Source organism: Neolamprologus multifasciatus, chromosome 3 (assembly GCF_963576455.1).
Source record: "Neolamprologus multifasciatus chromosome 3, fNeoMul1.2, whole genome shotgun sequence".
NCBI lineage: Eukaryota > Metazoa > Chordata > Actinopteri > Cichliformes > Cichlidae > Neolamprologus > Neolamprologus multifasciatus.
The window spans coordinates 34,226,077-34,245,795 of record NC_140441.1 but is presented as its reverse complement, the minus strand read 5'-3'; the positions used below and the strand labels follow the sequence as shown (position 1 = coordinate 34,245,795).

The following is a 19,719-nucleotide window of genomic DNA, read 5'->3' as shown; positions in this document are numbered from 1 at the left end:
ATTTTATATATTAATCACAGTGAAAGTGTGTGTGTGTCCTCCCATGCTCACAAGTCTGGGCGCTTAAGTTAATTTGCCAAGTTTGAATTAGCAACTAACGAAGAACAAACTTGGAGTACTTGATGTTGAGAAACAGCTCTTGTCTTTTGTGGCTCACTTTGTTGCTGCTGCAGCAGTGGCTGCGATATGAAGTCTGCCTCATGTGTTCAGAGAGCTGCACACTTCACCAAACCTGAAGGAGCTATGTATGTGTGCTTTGCTTTCATATGTGTTTCCACCTCTGGCCACCAGGTGGTGCTCTTTTGTGTTTTCTTTTCAGCTGAGTTGTGTTTTAGGTCCCGTTAGTGAGGAGACAAACAGATATTTCAAATTTAAACCATTTAAACTGGCTCAAATAAAAGACCTCTTTAGTAACTTGGCTCCAAACAGACACTGACAGCAGAGAAGAAAACTGTTCACAGCTTTAAAAACAAACAGTACTGGAATCCACCTGCTGGAGGCGCTGTGAGCTCACTGGACCCAATCAAACAGATTAAAATACTGCTGTGTACTTTCCTCTTTCTTCAATCCTCAGCATTTGAGATTATTATTTTTATCCTACTCTCATTTTCAAAGATGCATTTTGCATTTATTTACAGATTTTAATTATTCCTGTTAAATGAATCCAAACAGTCACTTTTAAATACACTCTAAGAAATAAAATGTTGTATTTACTCCACCCAGTTATGTCAACCGGTTCCACACAACTGGGTTAGTGAAATATAAAATGTATGTTACTTTTAATTTGAACAAGAAATTTTAAGTACATCTGATAAATCTACTCAACCAAAACAAGCTCTACTGAAACTATAGGATTAAATCACTTTAACAGAATTGCAACTTACTCTATATAAGTTTGTAAATTAAATAAATCAAGTTTGTTAATTAACCTAACTTTAATAACACTTTGTGTGTATGCTACACACATATATACATGGGAGAATTAAACACACACTGACAGAATCTGCAAGAAGTCAAGAAGAAAAAATCCAACTGTTTTCATCTTGATTCTTTTGTCTTCACTTTTCCGTTTCTGTTACATTTCATCAGTCTGTTTTAACACAAAATAAAAACCAAATCTCAGATTGTAAAACTGTTTCTGTTCAGTCAAGAAACACAGACTGGAGGTCATCTATAAGTCAGACAGTTTTTATTGATTATGAACTGAAGAGAGACGTCTCCATAGCGTTCAGTTAGCCATAAGCTGCTCTTCTTGTATCAGCAGTACTAGAAGCTACATTTGGATCAACACAGACTAATAAATGGATCCAGAACCATCCAGATCAGTTGTTGAGAAAACTGGTCACACAGTGGTGATATTGCTTTTCTCCAGGAACTAATTGTAGTGAAATGTTACTTAGTTTGCATAACAAGAGAGAGACACAAATGTATAGTTATGCAATGTAAAACATTAAAGACGCCTAAACACAAAATATTTAGAGCCTGCAGCTCTCATCATCACAAAGTCTAACCAACAACGTCTAAAATGTCTAAATTATACGTTCCAAAGATTTCATGCATCAGTCTAAGCATGATTAAAATGTGTATAATGCAACAAATTTAGTAATAGATGATAGTAATGCAAAAGATTTAAAAATACAGTTCCTCTTTCCTCAGCACTAAAAGTCCTGTGGGTATTTAAACTGCAGTATATAAGTAAAAACTGATATCTGCTCTTAAAAAAGGCACCAAAGACAATAAGATGATAAAAAGAATTTTCAGGAGAATCAGTCTAATCCAACATCTCTGGACTGAAAAACAAACTAATATATGTACGAGACAGTATACCTGATATACTAAGTAAGAAAAAGTATGAAACACCAATGTGAGAATATTTCTCTGCACAGTAAGTTCATTATTCTGAGTCAGCACAGAGGTGGATACTAGAGTCAGGCTTCACTCTAAACCCAGCATATACAGGTTCAGTGATGGTGGTGTTGAAGGTGTGCAGGTGGATCAGTTTATCAGAGGAGACACTGTAGAAGGACACAGTTCCTGCAGAACAGTCCACATACACTGCTACTTTGTGAGAGAGAGCTGAGGGGAGAAGAGGGATGGCTCTTAAATCAAATTTGTGACTTGCATAGTAACCCCTGTCATCACTGCAGTTGAGACTCCAGGATTGATGAGTCCTTCCAAACCTGCTTTCATCCTCTTCTCCTTTCCGTCTGATTCCTCCATAAACTACAGCAACATGAACCTCTCCTCTCCACTCAACCTCCCAGTAACAGCGACCACTTAGACTGTTGGTACACAGCAGCTGAGGCCAGTGATCAAACCTATGATCATGATCAGGATACAGCTGATCTTCTTCCACATGTGTCACCTCCTTGTTGTCATCAGACAGTTTGAGGTTTCTGTGTGCTGTGTTTGGATCCAGCGTCAGATCACAGAAATCTAAAGGGAACCGTGAGAAAAAATGTAGAACAGTACAAGATAGTGTGAATGCAGCTCATAAATCAAAAATACTTACATTTCCTTAGACCTGGTCTCATCCACTGGACTCCTTGAGGCTCCACACTGAAATGAGCACATTATCTTTTAGTATGCAGACATGGCCTTTATATTCTCTGATTCATCTTTTCTAGAGAAATAACCTTGTGTTTTATTTTATCTCTTAATAAAGTCAAACAGATAATACGGTTCTAAGGTTTGATGTATCAAAGCACAATTAAAAAAAAAATCATCTGGTCCGTACCAGGTTCTTAAATTACCTAAATACAACCTGACAGTGAAGTGTATTAGACATGTAAAAAAGGTCAAAATCATGTATAAAAATCTGTGTGCACACAGTGCACAAGAATTGAATGACTTAAGAGGAATCGCTTTAAGAAGAATTCTAACTTTTCACATGACTGTATCAGCTCTGCATGAAATAACAAATATTTACTTCACTTTTATTTGGCACCAGGAAAGTCGAGATCCTGTTTCAAAGCTTACAGTAGTTCTGCATTTATTGGCATAAAGGCACACAGTAAGCTCCAGACTGAGAATAAGTCTGGGGAACCCAATCTGACCCAAAACATTGGCAAGGAGTGACAATGAATCTGGTACGGAGGGGGACAATGAAACAAAAGTGTTACAGTTATCTTCTCAACCAGGTGAACTAAAACTAAAACTTCCGTTATGATGGCGCCTGTGTTTGGCTCTGCTGCTGCCGGGTGCAGTTTGTCGCGCTCTACTGCTGTTGTGTTATTTTTTTCTGCTCTACTGTTCTCACTCAGTTTTAATGATGTATTTGCTGCCCTGGTGTATGATCGCCTGGCTTTGCTATCCATCCGATCCTCTATGATGCCTCACGATGTCTCGTCGTCCTCTGGCATTTTCCACCCTCCTCCATTAGCTGGATCCTCGTCAGGCGATTTTGGTGGTCCCTCTAGACCACAGAGAAGGAGAGGCAGAAGAGGAGGTTTTCAGGTACAGCTCAGGCTTTACTGGCGGCGTGGTTTGGCTGGTAAGTGACGTCAAGCGTGCGTTTTCTCCTGTGTTTAGAAAAGTTCCATGGAGGGGGGACTTGTTTTCCACGGCCTTGTTTGGATAGGCTGGGCCCGGCTCTTTGAGACCATGCCACCTTAGGAGGGTTTATCCAGACTCTTCTGCGGGCTGGCTTTTTCTTCCCTCGGTGAGTGGATTCTACGAGTGTGACGGCTCGAACCCTGTGTATTCACGTCCCTTAACTCGAGCCTCTGCAAATAATAAGGCTTCTAGCTCACTGAATGTGGCGCTTTTTAATGCTCGATCTCTGTCTAATAAATCATCCTTGTTGAATGATTTTATATTATCTAAAAAACAGGATTTTTTATTCCTGACTGAGACCTGGCAGCGGGATGTAGACTACTCGTCACTTATTGAACTCTGCCCAGATGGCTATACTTTTATTACCCAGTCTCGGTTGTCTGGTCGGGATGGTGGGCTTGCCGTGGCTTTCCAGAACCGTTTCTCCTGCCGTTCCGTGAAAATTGAGCATTTTTGTTCGTTTCAGCTAAAATTGGTAACAAGGATCCTTTCTACTGTGCTGTGTTGTATCGTCCACCTGGATATAACAGGTTATTTGTATCGGAGCTCAGTGACTTCTTATCCACTACTATGAAGCTGTCAAGAGTGCTTATAGTTGGGGACTTTAACATACACGTTGATGATGACTCCGACCTATTCGCCAGAGACTTTATGAACATTATGGATTCTTTTCATTTTGCTCAGCATGTGTCCGGTCCTACACACAGCAAAGCTCACACACTGGACCTTGTTTTTATATGGTCCAATATTGATTTGATTTGCTCTGAGGACATTTTTATTTCTGATCACTATGTTATTTTTTTTTCAATTTGTCTTTTAATGAGCCTTTGTCCCCGTTAGACGGATGGTTAGCTCTCGTATCTTAAACTCCTCCACAGCAGAGAAATTTGTGGATGTTTTTAACTTACAGCTATCTCCTCAAAATGGTGTTGATTTCTCAACCAGTCTTTTTAATAATTATTGCCTTTCTATTTTAGATGAAATTTTTCCGGTTAAGATGAGGAGTGTTTCTGCCTCCAAATCTCCTCCTTGGCTAAATGACAGTATTAATTGTCTAAAATGTGATTGTCGCAAAGCAGAGCGCAGGTGGAGGAAAACTCATCTAAATGTTCACCTCCTCTATCTTAAGGACCTTTTAGCTTATTTTAATAATGCGATCAGAGATGCGAGGGCTGCCCATTTCTCACACTTGGTTACAAAGAGCAGAGGCAATCCTAAGGTGCTATTCAACACCATTAGTGACATTGTTACTCCTGCTCTGCCTGCAGCTCCTATTTTTTCTAACGAGGACTGTGAAAAATTTCTTTCTTTTCTGCTTGCAAAAATTCATAACGTGAGAATGAATTTTTCACATTCAGCACCTGTTATTTTGATCTCTAACCCATCTCGGCCCATTATCTTGGATACTTTCTCTCCTGTTTCACTACCTGAGCTAGTGAAATTAGTGAATTCAGTGAAAGCATCCTTCTGTTCACTTGACATTGTACCTGCATCATTATTCAAAAATGTCTTCCAGTCTATTGGCCCATGTGTGCTCACTTTAATCAACTCTTCACTGGCATCTGGTGTAGTTCCGGTTTATTTTAAAAACGCTGCTATTGTCCCAGTTTTAAAAAAAACCTCAGCTAGACCCCTCTCTTTGGAGCAGCTACAGACCTATCTCTAAGTTACCGTTAATTGCTAAGCTTCTAGAAAAGGTTGTGGCTAAGCAACTTATGGCAGATAAACATGGCATCTAGGAAGATTTACACAGTCTTTAAAAGTCAGTATCGAGGGTCCAATCCTTATCTATTTGTTACATTCTCCTTCAAGCTGTGTATCCTTCCTTGTGTGCCCACAGATGGGCTTTTGGCTGCCATTGGTTCTGAGTCATTCACCCACACAGCTGCCCATTTAACTGGACATACAGATTGTTTTACTGGCAATCAGATCAGTGGTTACTTTACAATATCCTGGAGAAAAAATATTTTCAGCTTTATTTCCTCTTTTCCTACCAGAATATTTCCAGTTTCACACGTGGATCCTCCTTTTGATCAGACAAAAGCTTCATTTCTGAGTCTCCTGGGTGATTATATCTCAAATCCAACTCTTTCAAATAGGAGGGATTGGAGCGCAGAGCTGTGGCCAGAGAGGTGAAGCCTGTTCCTGTGATCTGACAGCCTGACAACCTTCAAACACATCAACATGTCACATCATTGTAATGAACTGCTCTGAATTTGATGATGTACAGTCAAACTAACAGATTCTGATTTCAGTTAAAGTTGTTAGAAAGACAAACAAACTGGCTTTTCTTCACTCAGTTTTAAAAAAGAAATAAAAGCATTGACTTTCTGTCTTTTTTGCTATGATGGACAATCATAAATAAAGTCATAATTTTCTGATTTATGAAGTGTGTGTTTTTCACTTTCTACTCTACTGTGCTCTTTCAGAGCTTACACCACAACAGAAACAACATCAGAAAATACATATTAACATCTATAAAATAATGACAGTTGTTGTGAAATATCCAAATCTCCTGAAACAAAGCTTCAACTAACCTGAGAGTTTCCAGCATACAGTGAGGACTCCCAAGTCCAACACAAAGCAGCTTCACTCCTGAGTCCTGAAAGTTGTTGTTACTCATGTCCAGCTCTCTCAGTCTGGAGGACTGAGAACTTAAAATTGAGGAAAGAGCTTCACAGCTTCTCTCTGTGAGGTTACAGCCACTCAACCTAGAAAGACAAGAATATCAGTAAACTTTGCAACCTTTTCAAATAAACACTTTAACCCTCTCAGGCTCAAATTAAGTTTCTGTTGCTAATGCACAAAAGAATACCTGCAGTGGTACTTCTGAGTAAAAAAAAAACTTTTATACATATAAAATATGTCCATCCATCCATCCATTCGCTTCCGCTTATCCTTTTCAGGGTCGCGGGGGGCGCATATAAAATATGTATGTGGGGTAATCAGGTTTTTAGCTTTTAACTGTTGCAAATCTGCAACGCCTGCCTTGAGAGGGTTAAAGCAATCTCTTGCCAGGATTAAACTGGATACTTACTGGGCTTTCTTACAGGCTTTGACCACTGGCAGCAGCTGCAGAAGAGCCTCTTCTGAAGCTGAGTATTTCCTCAAGTCAAACACATCCACACCTGTTTCTGATGACAGTAGGATGAAGACCAGAGCTGACCAATGAGCAGGAGAGAGATTAACTTTAGACAGGTGTCCTGAACTCAGTTGATGCTGGACCTCCTTCACTATAGAGTCATCATTCAATTCATTCAGACAGTGGAGCAGATTGATGCTTTTTTCAGGAGAGAGAGTGCCATTTATCCTTTCTTTAATGTACTTGACTGCTTCCTGATTTATCTGTGAGCTGTTTCCTGTTTGTTTGTGCAGGCCTTGTAGGAGATCCTGATTGGATGGCATTGAAAGACCAAGGAGGAACCGGAGAAACAATTCCAGATGTCCATTTGGACTTTTTAAGGACTTGTCCACAGCACTCTGGTAGAACTGTCTTACTGGAGATTCTCCAGACTGCACTGAGGCTGTTTCTTCTTCTTCCAGCAGGTTGATATCAGAGTTGGTGAATGTCAGATGGACATGAAGAGCAGCTAAAAACTCCTGAACACTCAGATGGACAAAACAGTAAACCTTCTCACAGTGCAGCCCTCTCTCTTCTTTAAAGATCTGTGTGAACACTCCTGAGCACTCTGAGGCCTCTCTGACATTAATGCCACACTCTGTCAGGTCTGATTCATAGAAGATCAGGTTTCCTTTCTGCAGCTGCTCAAACGCCAGTTTCCCCAGTTCTTCAACCATCTTCCTGCTCTCTGGACTCCAGAGAGTATCTGTCTTAGCTCCTCCATCATACTTGATGTTCTTCACTTTGGTCTGAACCACCAGGAAGTGAATGTACATCTTAGTCAGTGTCTTGGGCAGCTTTCTTCCATCCTGTTTGGTTTTTAACAAACTCTCTAGAACTGTAGCAGTGATCCAGCAGAAGATTGGGATGTGACACATGATGTGGAGGCTTCGTGATGTCTTGATATGAGAGATTATGGTGTTGGCCTCTTCCTTGTCTCCAAGTCTCTTCCTGAAGTACTCTTCCTTCTGTGGGTCAGTGAACCCTCTGACCTCTGTAACCATGTCTATATATTCAGCAGGGATCTGATTGGCTGCTGCAGGTCGTGTGGTTATCCAGATGTGAGCAGAAGGAAGCAACTTTCCTCTGATGAGGTTTGTCAGCAGCACATCCACTGATGTGGACTCTGTAACATCAGTGAGGATCTCAGTGATGTGGAAGTTCAGAGGAAGTCGACACTCATTCATCAAAGATGAAGACAACTTTGAACTTTTTAAAGTTGCAGATTCCTGCTTCTTTGATTTCAGTGAAGAAGTGATGAATAAGTCCCACTAAGCTGAACTTTTTATCCTTCAGTAAATTCAGCTCTCTGAATGGGAATGGAAAAATGAACTGGATGTCCTGGTTGGTCTTGTCTTCAGCCCAGTCCAAAGTGAACTTTTGTGTCAGGAATGTTTTCCCGATGCCAGCCACTCCGTTGGTCAGAACTGTTCTGATTGGTTTGTCTCTTCCAGTTGAAGCTTTAAAGATGTCTTCACACCTGATTGTTGTTTCTGGTCTGTTTCGTTTCCAGGAAAACATTTCAATCTGTCTGACCTCATGTTCAGTGTTGACCTCTCCGGTCCCTCCCTCTGTGATGCAGAGCTCTGTGTAGATCTCATTTAGAGTGATTTGGGGTCCTGGTTTAGCAATCCCCTCAAAGACACACTGGATCTTCTTCTTTAGGTTACATTTAAATGTATTCTCACAAAGTGGATCAGGATATTCTACAGGAAAGCACCAGAAACATGAGTGTTATGATTATAGAAAATGTGACATTTTCATTCCTGTAAAGAATGAATTTATGAAGAGAAATCCTCTCACTGCTCTGCAGACAGTCAGCCAGCTCCTCCTGTTTCATTATTCTCAGGAAGTTAACTGCAAGTTTCAGAAATGCCTCTCTGCTGCTCCTTCTCTGCTTCTCTTCCTCACTGTCCAACACCTCCTCTTCATCCCTCTGACACTCTGAATAATCTGGATTCAGATCATTCTGCATCTTCTTTAGCTCGTTCTTCACAAACATGATAATGTTTTCCTCCAGCATCTGGAAAATAAATGACACAATCTAAATTCATAAATAAATAAGATCTTCATAGTAAAAATAATTTTTCACAGATTTGTTTTGTGTGTGTTTTCAATTTAACAAAGGAAACAATAAAATAATAACATAAATTAAATTAAATAATTTTAAGTACTTAGTTATTTCATGGTAAATTTCAAGAAAAACAAACAATATTTTCCCATCTTACATCTTATGTACCTTGTAGTTTCCTGCAAATTCCACATAAGTACAGGGTACTTGCGCCTTATTTTTAGGTCGTGTTATAAAGTTATGCTGAAGCTTTGTTTTGAAAAGTGCTTTATAAATACAAATAAACTAAAAAATATATTCACTGTTGAATTATTTCTGGAATTTTGCCATTATTTTATGATGAATATTGGACTGTGCAACATGAAAATAATTACAAACAGAGGTTTGTGTACATGTACAAACCTTAAATATTGAGTCCAGATCAGTCTGTTGCTGCTGATTATGATGAAGACTCTCCTGATCAGCTCTGTGGAGACATCATGAAGAAATTTGAACCATTTTGCACATAAATACAAGCCAGAGATTTCTTCTTCTACTGTTAGATGATCATCCTGATTAAAACAAGCACTACTGTGCTGTAACAAACCTATTATGTTAATTTATATACTTATTTATTGGACTAACAGGTCAGTGATGGTTCTGTACCAGTGTTCTTGTAATGACCATATCATGGATATTTCCTGCACATTGCATCATCACATTAAAAAAGTCAGATTTGTGTTGTTGTGTTGAAGTGTTTCATTTTAAATTTGACCTTTGTGCCTTTAAAATACAAGGAAGAGCATGTTAGAGCAGCAGCTGAATTTTTTTCTAAGGAAAAAAACTTAAAATACACATTAAAAAATCATATGATGACACTTTGAATCAGCCTACACTCGGCTACATCTGTGGTGTTCATATTCCAGATGCTGAACAATAAAATGATCATCTTATGATCTGTATTTGTATAAATGGTCTGTATTTGTATAGGGCTTATTATCTTACTACATCCTGACCCATTTTGTCCTGTTATTTCATGCAGGTCATATTAAAAAAGAACCACTGGTGAAAAATGTAATGTAAATATTAAGGTTAAACAAAAAAAGATTTGCTGTAGTCCTTATTAGTTTTGTTGATGATTGTCATGGTGATGGGATCGTGTGTCATTATGAATTATGAGAATCATTTAATATTTAGAGAAATCCAGCAGCTCATATCGTAGCATCCATCACCACACATACACCTGCAGATCATTTCACCTTCCTTTGCAAAACTGGCAACCGCATCAGACTGAAACTCTTATTTACTAAATAAAAGAGTCAAACTAACTGCTGACACATTCCTGCTGATTACCACATAAATTATAATCAGTGTGATGCCCAGTGCAGGGAATGCAGGGCTGTTAAAATAGATTTATTTTTCTTTTAAATTAGCAGCCTCACTTATGGAGCTCTTTAATCTCAGGACTGAGGCCAGGTGTACCACAGAGCTGTAAGGTAAATGTGAAACGTCTTACTCCTCAGCAGCAGCAGCAGCAGACTTTGTTCCTTTAAAGTTAAAGATGTCATCCTTTGACTGATCACTCTTCAAAGACACACAGCTGGGTCCAGGTTCAGGTTCAGGGGCATCTGGTGTCTCAGTGATCCTGGTGAACAGAGGAAAAGACCATCAGGCAGAGAAATTACATTTTTAGCCTTCAGACACAAAAAGTACTGGATACACTTATCAGCTAGTCACAGTGATAATATTACAGTAAGGCTAAAAGGTTTGATGCTCTTCACAATGTTGTCTTTAGTCTGTTTGTTTATCCAGCTGTCTTTTCTTGTTTTTGTGAACAAAGCTAAAAAAAAATAAAATAATAAATGACTAAACTAAACCTTCTCACTGTTTACTCATGGAGTTAAGATACGTTTAACAATTTGTTAAGTCTTACCTCTCATCAGGAGTCAGTTTCCTGCTTTTAAAGTCAGGGCGATCTTCCTGTGGAGAGCTGAGTCTCGTCTCAGGCTCAGGAGAGTCTGGTCTGAGGAGTGAGGAAAAGAATAAGGCAGGGTTATATATTAGGGGTGCAACGATACTCGTATCGATATTGAACCGTTCGATACAGTGCTTTCAGTTCGGTACGCATATTTATCGAACAATACAACATTTTAAATTTATTTTATCAACTTTCCTTCTGACGGTGCTGTCTGTGTTGAGCGCTCAGTGGATCTGCGCTCGACAGTGCAGCCTAGGCAGAGTAGTCGAACTCAGATTCACTGAGCACAGGGCAAGCTAGCTAGACAGAAGGTAAGCTCGTTGCAACATGGCAAATTGAACCTCCCCCACCCTCATTCAGATCTGGCGTCTGGAACTATTTTGGTCTTCATGTGACGTATGACCCTGAAGGTAAGCGCGTCATGGACTAAAATAAAACAGTATGTCAGATGTGCCACGCAATGCTCAATTACATGAGTGGGAACTAGTGTGTTAGCGCAGTTAGCTCGTTAATGTTAGTGATGGGATTTCCGGCTCTTTTTAGAGATCCGGCTCTTTCGGCTCGACTCACTAAAAAGATCCGGCTCTTTCGGCTCCGAACCGGCTCTTCAGGTTGTTTTGTTGCTTTAATTATTTAATCATTAACAATAATATAAAATTATACAGAAAAGGAATTACTAATGTTAAAAAAAGTGGTTTTATTTATATATGTTTATATATGGCCCCTAGAGACAAAGCACGTACAAACTCTAAAGCATATACAAACTCCAAAAAGCACATACAAACTCCAAAACACATTTCTAGCGTTTACTGAACTTCCAAAAGAGAGCTACCCAGATCACTTAAATTACACAATTGAAAGCATGTGTGTATTGTTTGTGTATTTATAGACAAGCACTCATATTTATTCAAATAATTTTAAAAAAAAGTTAATTTACCTGTTACTACCACACACCAAATCCGGTTGTTGATACTTCCTGGCTTGTGTAGCCACTAGGAAACAAAAGCTCAACACCGCGCCCTAGCATCCTGGAGCACTTCTGTTGTCTTTTGTACGTGCTTCTGAGTTTTTACGTATTTTGGAGTTTGTACGTGCTTTGTCTCTAAGGGCCACCATAAATATACTTTATTTATTCACTCCATATAAAATGTAATAAATAAATCATATAATACAAAAAACAACTATTTACATTTTAAACTTTTAACTATTTAAATTTTCCGCTTTTTCCTTTTAAACAAATTTAACGTGAAACAACACAAAACACTGCAAACCACAACACAATTAAATATAAATTAAAATATTAAAACAAAAAGAAGATGCACATTCTCTTTCATATGGGCCTGCATGATTTCTGAATCCTTTATCATCTGCAATTGAAAATAGTGGATGATTACTATACCTTTCTAATGTGACGTTGTTGTCCCTCGCTCTCTTTCTCTCTGGCTCTGTTCCTGTGTTACTGCGAGTGTAAGTAATGCCCCTCCCCCCTCTGCCCAGCGCAAAGTACAGGCCGCGCATGCGGAGTTTAGCGGAAAAAAGGGCGAGAGAAAGGGTGAGAGAAAGAAAAAAAAAAACCTCACGGCTCCCAATAAGGAGCCGGCTCGCGTCGTTCACTTCAAAGAGTCGGATCTAAGAGCCATTTCATTCGCGAACGACCCATCACTAGTTAATGTGTTGACGCTGTCCAGCCCCACACACGGGGCGATCCGCGGTAGCTCGTTAACGGAGATTTGCCGTGTTGTGGCGTTAACCTTATTTCAGATTAAGGCTGACAGCACTAGTGGGAACACAACAAATATGACTGCACATTTACCAGATAGCATCCTAGTGCAAAGACAAGTGGAAGCAGACAAAAACAACAAGCACGCATACAAACTTTACCCGAGTCATTTAGACAGCCGTTAGCACATGACTCTCCTTATGGGGACCTGATATGTTTAATATGCTGCTGAGAATATAGCCCAGAAGAAGCGTATAGTATAGCTTTTATTTTGGAAAGAGACATTTCTCTGTAATAAACTCTCTTTTCCAAAGATGAGTGATTCCTCGATCAGATACAGGGCTCGCAAAATCGCTAGCCCGACGTCCCGGGGCTAGCGATTTTTCCAGTCGGGCTGCCCTGCTCTGCTCGTCGGCCTATCGTAGGAAGGAAAAATATATGTCAATGCTTTTGCATTCTTTCAGAAATGTAGCTGGGTAATTATGTCATTGGCATTGGTGGGCCACTGTCAATATGTGACATATTGAAATCGCGTTTGAATTTGCCTTGTTTTTTGCTTTCACTTTGCAATCGCGCGAACTGTGTATAGAGAGCGACAGTACTGATTGGTGAGTGATGATAATTTGCGCACCAATTCCTCTGACATCGTCTTATCAATCGTTAGCTTACTATGCAAACATGACAAGTGAAATCTCCCGCAGCTTAAACATGTGAGAGGTTGATCGCAGAGAATCGCTGAGTGTTATGCGAGTGTGTGTGTAAAAGCAGCAGGATATATATTTTAGTTCTGCTGAGCCAAATAAGACAGGTCAGGGTGAAGAAGTGACAGCCAAAGAAAAGCTTACCACAAAACGGAAAAGTTATGACAAATCAGACTATAAGGCAAAAAGAAAGTGCAGCTTTATGGTTTCATGGACAAAAGAATTTCTGTGGCTGCAATATGACGAGCTAAATAACCAGGGCTGCACATAAGTGGTCCGCAGGTGCATTCGCTGTCAAAATAAAAAACATGCACAAGATAAGAAGTTGCAACGCGTGTTTGCGTACATACGATTTTCTGGAGGAGGACAGACATTTGTTTAGAACTCTTAAAGATGTCGAAGAAGCTCCTTTAAGCAATTACTGTGATGTTCCTCCACCTCCAAAGAAATGTCAGAAGGAGTCCGAACCACAAAAGAAGCGCGTATTCTCGGAAAAGTGGTTGCAGGAGGTGAGCTGGCTTCAAACAAATGATGAACGCACAGAGATATGGTGCAGAATGTGCCGTGAAAATTTAATAAATGACAAATTAAAAAGGCATGAACTTTTTTTTTTGTATTGAAAAAATATCGAACCGTGACACCAAAGTATCGAACCGAACCGAAACCGTGAATTTTGTGTATCGTTGCACCCCTAATATATATATATACACTTTTTTAATCTCCAGGTGGAACATACGCTGGAAAAACTTTGCAGGGTTAAATTGAATTAACGAAACAGAGAGCAGGTTTGTTGTAGAGAGTTACTGCATGTATGAAATCACTTCTGTATTTGTTTTTAGCAGTGAAGATAATGTGAGGTTTTGAGTGTGATACCTTTCCATGTTGGTAAAAACCTGCAGTCACCTGATGGAAGAGAAAAGTGAGAATAAAACACAGATTTTATTTTTTTCTGTTTATTGAGATATTTGATAGGGAGAAGGTGGTGACTTGTTTAAGTATAATAATAGTTTTATATTATATTATATTATATTATATTATATTATATTATATTATAAAAAAAACATTAAAAAAAAAACTTAAATGATATAAATCAGATCAAAGATTCACTTTTTCATCATCTTCCTGAACACTGTCTTGTGGTGGAATTTTGTTTGATATGTATAACTATGTAACTATATACACTATATATCTATGTGCACTGAACATATATATATTTTAACTTTCCTGTAGAGTCTTAAGCGCAAGACATTTTGCTTCACCGAGGTTTATTAAGGTTTTACAGTAACAGGGCATTCGCCTGAATAACTCACTCTCCAGCTCCGGTAACTAACCTTCCCTAATACACACTCAACGTCTTTCATGCAGCACAACCAAAACAGTAACATTGTATCAGAGATCCTGATCACATCACAATAAAATATCATACGATATAATCACACACACACACACACACACACACACACACACACACCCACACACACACACACATATACTTTGAACTACACTGAAGTGTTTAAGATTGTGCCACTTGCTGTATAAGATTTAATAATTAGGATTAATGTGTGATGTTTGACCGTGTCATGACCTGTTGTGATAAGCCAGAGCAAGGGGTAGTCAGAGTCCTGACTGGCCTTTGGCTAAGACCTTGGCCTCTACCTGACCCCTGCAGCTGTGTTTGGGCGCGTGGGAAATTTACCCAGCAGCAGGGGGCGGGGATACTGGTCCATATATATTAGGGGACCAGAGGACACCCCGAGCACTTTTTCCCTCCTGCTGCTGCTTCCTGTCCGTCTCTGTGTTGCTCTGCCGTCTGTGCTTAAGGCTGTACACCCCGGGGTTTTGCTTTGCTTGCTTTCTGCTATGTAATTCTCTTGCTAAATGTCTGTATGTATTTTTCCTGCTGTTCATATGATTCAGTGTATTAAACTCTGTTCCAAGAATTCTACTCTTTTCCAGAGCATCTTTTTGAGTGTCTTGATTTTAATTGGATCTAAAAGGGTTGGATCTCCACATCGTTGGTGGGAGAAGGTTATCAGGGTGGCTTCAAAATTTGCGACCACAGTCTGTCTGCAGCTGTTTGCTGTCTGCACTGGGATAAGATCTGATTCTGTTCTTTCTCTATTAAGGTCTTTTCTTACTTTCACCACTTTATGCTTCAGGAGTTTGAGTCTGTATTTAAGCAAAAGTATTTTCCTGCTACACATCGTAGATCACATAACACATTTTAGAAATCATGCTCTTCTTCAGCTGTCTCAGCTTTTCTTTCATTCTTAGACTGTGTGTAACCACTGCAGGATTTAAAGAAACATCTTGAAATAATACAATAATAAAAAACATTTTAATTTTTTTTTAAAAAACAAATAAAATGAAAATATTTCAAAGCTCACCAAATGTCCACTATCAGTGTGTTTTATTCTGTAGCTCACTTCCTTGTTTTTCTCTTAAATGTTATTGTTTTGAATACAGGTGCTCACTGTACTGATGAAATGCCTACACTGTTAGACTGGTTAAACTGGTTAAACACTGCCTTGTTCTGATGTTTTGCTGAATTTCCTGCCCCTGGCTACTGAATTTCATCTATCAAGTAAAGGGTTTGAACAACTAAACATAAATTATGCAGTTACTAAATGGTGTAAAACATTTTAATCGAATAATAATTATCTTAAGAACTGTAGGGCTCTGCGTCCTGACAAAGTCAGAAAGGATCCAGCCACCTAAATCAGACACATGGTAAACTACACAGAGAGCTCATCACCCAGAGGCATTAACGGTTTTGTCAAAGCACATAAAACCATCATCTGATTGTCTGAAAACAGAAAAAAAAAAACGAATTCATGGTTCATATCTCACCTTTAGTCCTTTCAACAGAGTCCGTTCTGCCTGCAGTGGGAAACCTTCAGCCTCCTCAGTCCAGTAAAAAGGTCCTCAAACGTTTTGTTGTCAGGAGCCCCTTTCAGAGGACAACATTATCCCATATAATCAGCTGTTTTGGACTTAGCTTCACATGATGATGTGCACTGACTGAAATATTTAACCACGTTCAACAGATAGCTGACTGGCTAATAATTCATTGGTAGCAGGACAGAAGACACAGAATTACAGTAAAGAAAAATAAAAGATAAAATACATACGTTTGCCGTGTGTTCTTCTGTCACTCTGTACCTCTTTCATCAGCCCTTACAGGACACAGAACCAAGTCTACTTTCATATCCAAACACAGGTATCACGCCCGGCTGCCTGGAGTCAGGTTACATCAGCGAGTTTGTTCCTCTGTTTGTTTTCTTTTTTTTTTTTTTTTTTTTTTTTTTTTTTTCTTTTTTGCCTGTCCCGTTTGGCTCTTTTGCCATCAGAATTATTGTCTAAAGGCGAAGAAAGATGCCCAACGGATTTTCTTTACCAAATTGACCATCCCAGCTTTGCCGTAATGGTCCATTTGATTCACCTTTTATTCTTTATTTTATTTTCACTTGCTGAATACGGGACAGATTTGACTGGGGGAAAGAAAAGGGAGAAAGAAAGAGGGAAAGAAAAACAGTTGAGAAGAGGGACGGGGGAGAAGGGCAAAAAACAAAAACCAACAGAATAAGCAGAAGAAAAAAAATAAAAAAATAAAAAAATAAATACATATATCGATCACCTGGATCACCTGTTGAGAAAGAAAAAAGAAAACAAGCAGAAGAAAACGAGAGTAATACAATAAACCACATCACAATGATATATGGGAATATGACAGTAACTACTAAATATTAAACATTATTGTGCAGCACGTAAGATCGACAGCACAGTGTGCATTGAGGTAGGAGCCAAAAAGGGTGTAGTTTGTGTGTGTGATCACCCGTGTGTACACCTGTGAGCATGGACGCGCTTGTTTTCTTAAAAGGTTCCCTCATGTAATGATCTGCTAGAGGGTGTGGGGGGCCACTGCCCCGTCCTCCAGGGCATGAAGCAGGTATGGAGGAGATCAAAACTCCAGACATCCAGAGGCCCCCAGAACACAAGAGACCAAGGAAGACCAACAGAGGGGCAGCCGTGCCACTGTCCCAGAAAGAGCTGAGGAGAGTCCCAGATGAGGGGTCACCCAGCAGCCACGGAGCAGAAGCCAGGGGGGGCTGCAGTGACGTGCCCGTGAGCTCCGCCGGCAGCCAGCTGTGCCTGAGTGACCGAGCCCCAGGCCGAGAGGCCGGGGGCACCCCACCTCCGAGGTGGCCCAAGCGAGCCCCAGGCTCCAGGCCCCGATAAGCAGCCGCCAAGGAGTGAGCCGGTGTGTACCCGGACGCCCACCCCCGGACACAAAGAACCACCAACGCACCGATGTCTGAGGGAGTCCGCCCCCGGCAGGGGAAGTGGTGGGGGGAGATAGGCCTCCAAACCTTGGAGGGCCTGAGCTGTCCTCAGAGAGGTGGCATCTGATACCCAACCTGACATATAGACACAGACATACAGGCACACACAGATACAAACATCCATTCCCACCCTCATGCTCTCATATGCACTTACTCCACACTCAACCAACGTGGAGACAGACATAAAGAGACGCTGTACACACAATCACACTCCCCAAGCGTACTCTACGAACCGGGTCTAGGTACCCTTGCCCCTGGAGGGGGGAACTGCACCCAGACCCAGGTTGTGTTACCCTTTTCCCTGCGGTGGGGAGAAGCAGACCGCCCCGACTCCGCAGCAGCAGGGAGGCCCCACATTCCGGATCCCAGTCGGACGGCCAACTCCTCCTCCTAGCCCCCCTGCTCCAGCAGGAAGCAGAGAACGAGGGTGAGAGAAGACTCCTAACCTCCCTCCACCCGCTCATTGTAGTGTTGATGTATGTGTGTTCTAAGGTGCATTTAAAACCCAGGAGGGCATGGAGCTACCTGCCAGAGAGCAGCAGGTAAGCGCATAGTCCCTCCTGCTAGCCCTCAATGTCTACGTGTATTTAAAATTGAGAGGTGGGCAACGACGCCGGGGGTGAGGTGTACACCCTGATGGTAATTGGGATTCCGTGTAGCGTGCCCACCCCCAAGATCCTATATGTATGTGTAATGAGAGTGTGAGTAATGTGAATGTCTAAGTTGCGGGATAAAATTGAGGCAGAGGCAGCCAGAAGGGGACAGAGGGGGGGGGTTACCTCCTCTGCACCCTGGTGACACACCCCTACTCCAAGGCCCTGCATGTGTGGGTGGTTGTGGTGGAGCGGGAAGAGGGAGGCAGCTGGAGATGGGGAGGGAAGGAAGGGAGGGGCAAGTGACCCCTCCCTGGGGCCAGCTCCCCCGCTGACCCCAGTAGGCACCCCCATACTCCGCGACCCGCCAGGGAAGGGGGGCCCAGGCCCATCCGAACCGGGGACCAGTGCAGCGGCGCCGCCCGGCCCCACAGAGCCCGGGGCAGTCCACCCAACCCCACAACAGAGAAAACTACACCCACCCCATCATCCACTCATCTTCCAGACTACATAAGACAATAGACGCCCAGGCTGAGATCTTCCTCCACCTCTCCTGTATCTCCCCCTCTTGCAGAGAGAGTTCCTGAGAGAGGAAAGCTCCTGCAAGATGTGACAACCCCCCCCCCCCCACCAGTTGAAGAGCCCCCCAGGTGGCTCGGCGCACCGGCGGCACCCTGCGCCAGTGGCGGGCCCCCATATACCCACCGGCCCACAACCCCGGCAACACACCAACCAGGACCCAGGCCCCCGAGGCCCGGCCAGGGCCCCAGGCCAGAGCCGGAGCGCCCCCAGAACCTCACGCCCGTCCCGGACCCACCCAGGGGCAGCCAGGCTACCAGGTCAGTAACCCCCGTCCGTCAGCACAGACCCTCCCCTAGCCCCGCTGCACGTAGCCACGAGGAAGCCGTCACCTAAGAGCCAACAGAGCCCCTAATTGGCCATGACCGCTACCCCGGGTTGAGCCCCCCAAGGAAGATGCTCCCGGGGAACCGCCCGACGCCCTAAGCCTGACCCTACCCCCACACCAATCACAACAGTGAAGGCGAGACCAAAATATGACCCCCCACCCCCACTAGGTGATGGAGGTGATCAAAGGAGTCCAGAGCAATTGATCTGATGTGGTGGCAGAGGCTGTATCAAGACTAATGTAATCTAATAGATAATTTCTATATTGGTTAGAATTAAGATTGTTTTTATTTTTCCAGTTCATGAGGACTGTTTTCTTGGCTATGCATAGGGCAGTGAAAACCATATGGGCTATATTCTTTTCTGAAGTGACATTATCTAAGCTGCCCAACAAACACACTAAGGGGGAAGTTGGAATGTTACATTTCAGACACTTTGATAAGTCTTCACATATCTCGCGCCAAAACTTCTGAACTGGTGGACAGAACCAAAGAGCGTGGATATAATTGTCCGGTGAATTGGTTTGGCAGTGTGAGCAGTTGTTGGTAGATGCAAAGCCCATCTTGAACATCCGATGACCTGTATAGTGCACTCTATGTAGTATTTTGTATTGAATTAATTGAAGACTGGGATTTCTGATTAGATGAAAGGTTTTTAAGCAAATCTGAGACCAGAAGTTTTGGTCTAAGTTAACTGATAAATCCGCTTCCCATTTTGCAATAGGAAGTGATATTGATTCATCTGTTTTAGAA

The 19,719-nt window shown here is 41.6% G+C and overlaps 2 protein-coding genes across 2 annotated transcripts in view; both read right to left on the bottom strand.

Annotated features, from left to right (window-relative positions):
- The window catches only part of LOC146522728 (protein NLRC3-like), a 50,392-nt gene extending 34,069 nt beyond the window's left edge, over positions 1 to 16,323 (bottom strand). Inside the window, exon 1 of the mRNA XM_085153490.1 lies at positions 16,257 to 16,323. The gene's annotated coding sequence lies outside the window, so the exon portion shown is untranslated. The remainder of the gene's footprint in view (positions 1 to 16,256) is intronic.
- LOC146522727 (NLR family CARD domain-containing protein 3-like) lies at positions 590 to 16,341 on the bottom strand. Its single transcript, XM_085153636.1, is given in 13 exon segments — positions 590 to 2,436; positions 2,513 to 2,559; positions 5,550 to 5,723; positions 6,093 to 6,266; positions 6,593 to 7,861; positions 7,863 to 8,382; positions 8,480 to 8,699; positions 9,150 to 9,213; positions 10,243 to 10,371; positions 10,660 to 10,749; positions 13,999 to 14,028; positions 15,976 to 16,075; positions 16,257 to 16,341. Coding segments are annotated over 11 exon segments (3,237 nt in total). The 5' UTR covers positions 14,007 to 14,028; positions 15,976 to 16,075; positions 16,257 to 16,341; the 3' UTR covers positions 590 to 1,894.
- Positions 16,342 to 19,719: the final 3,378 nt, after the last annotated feature.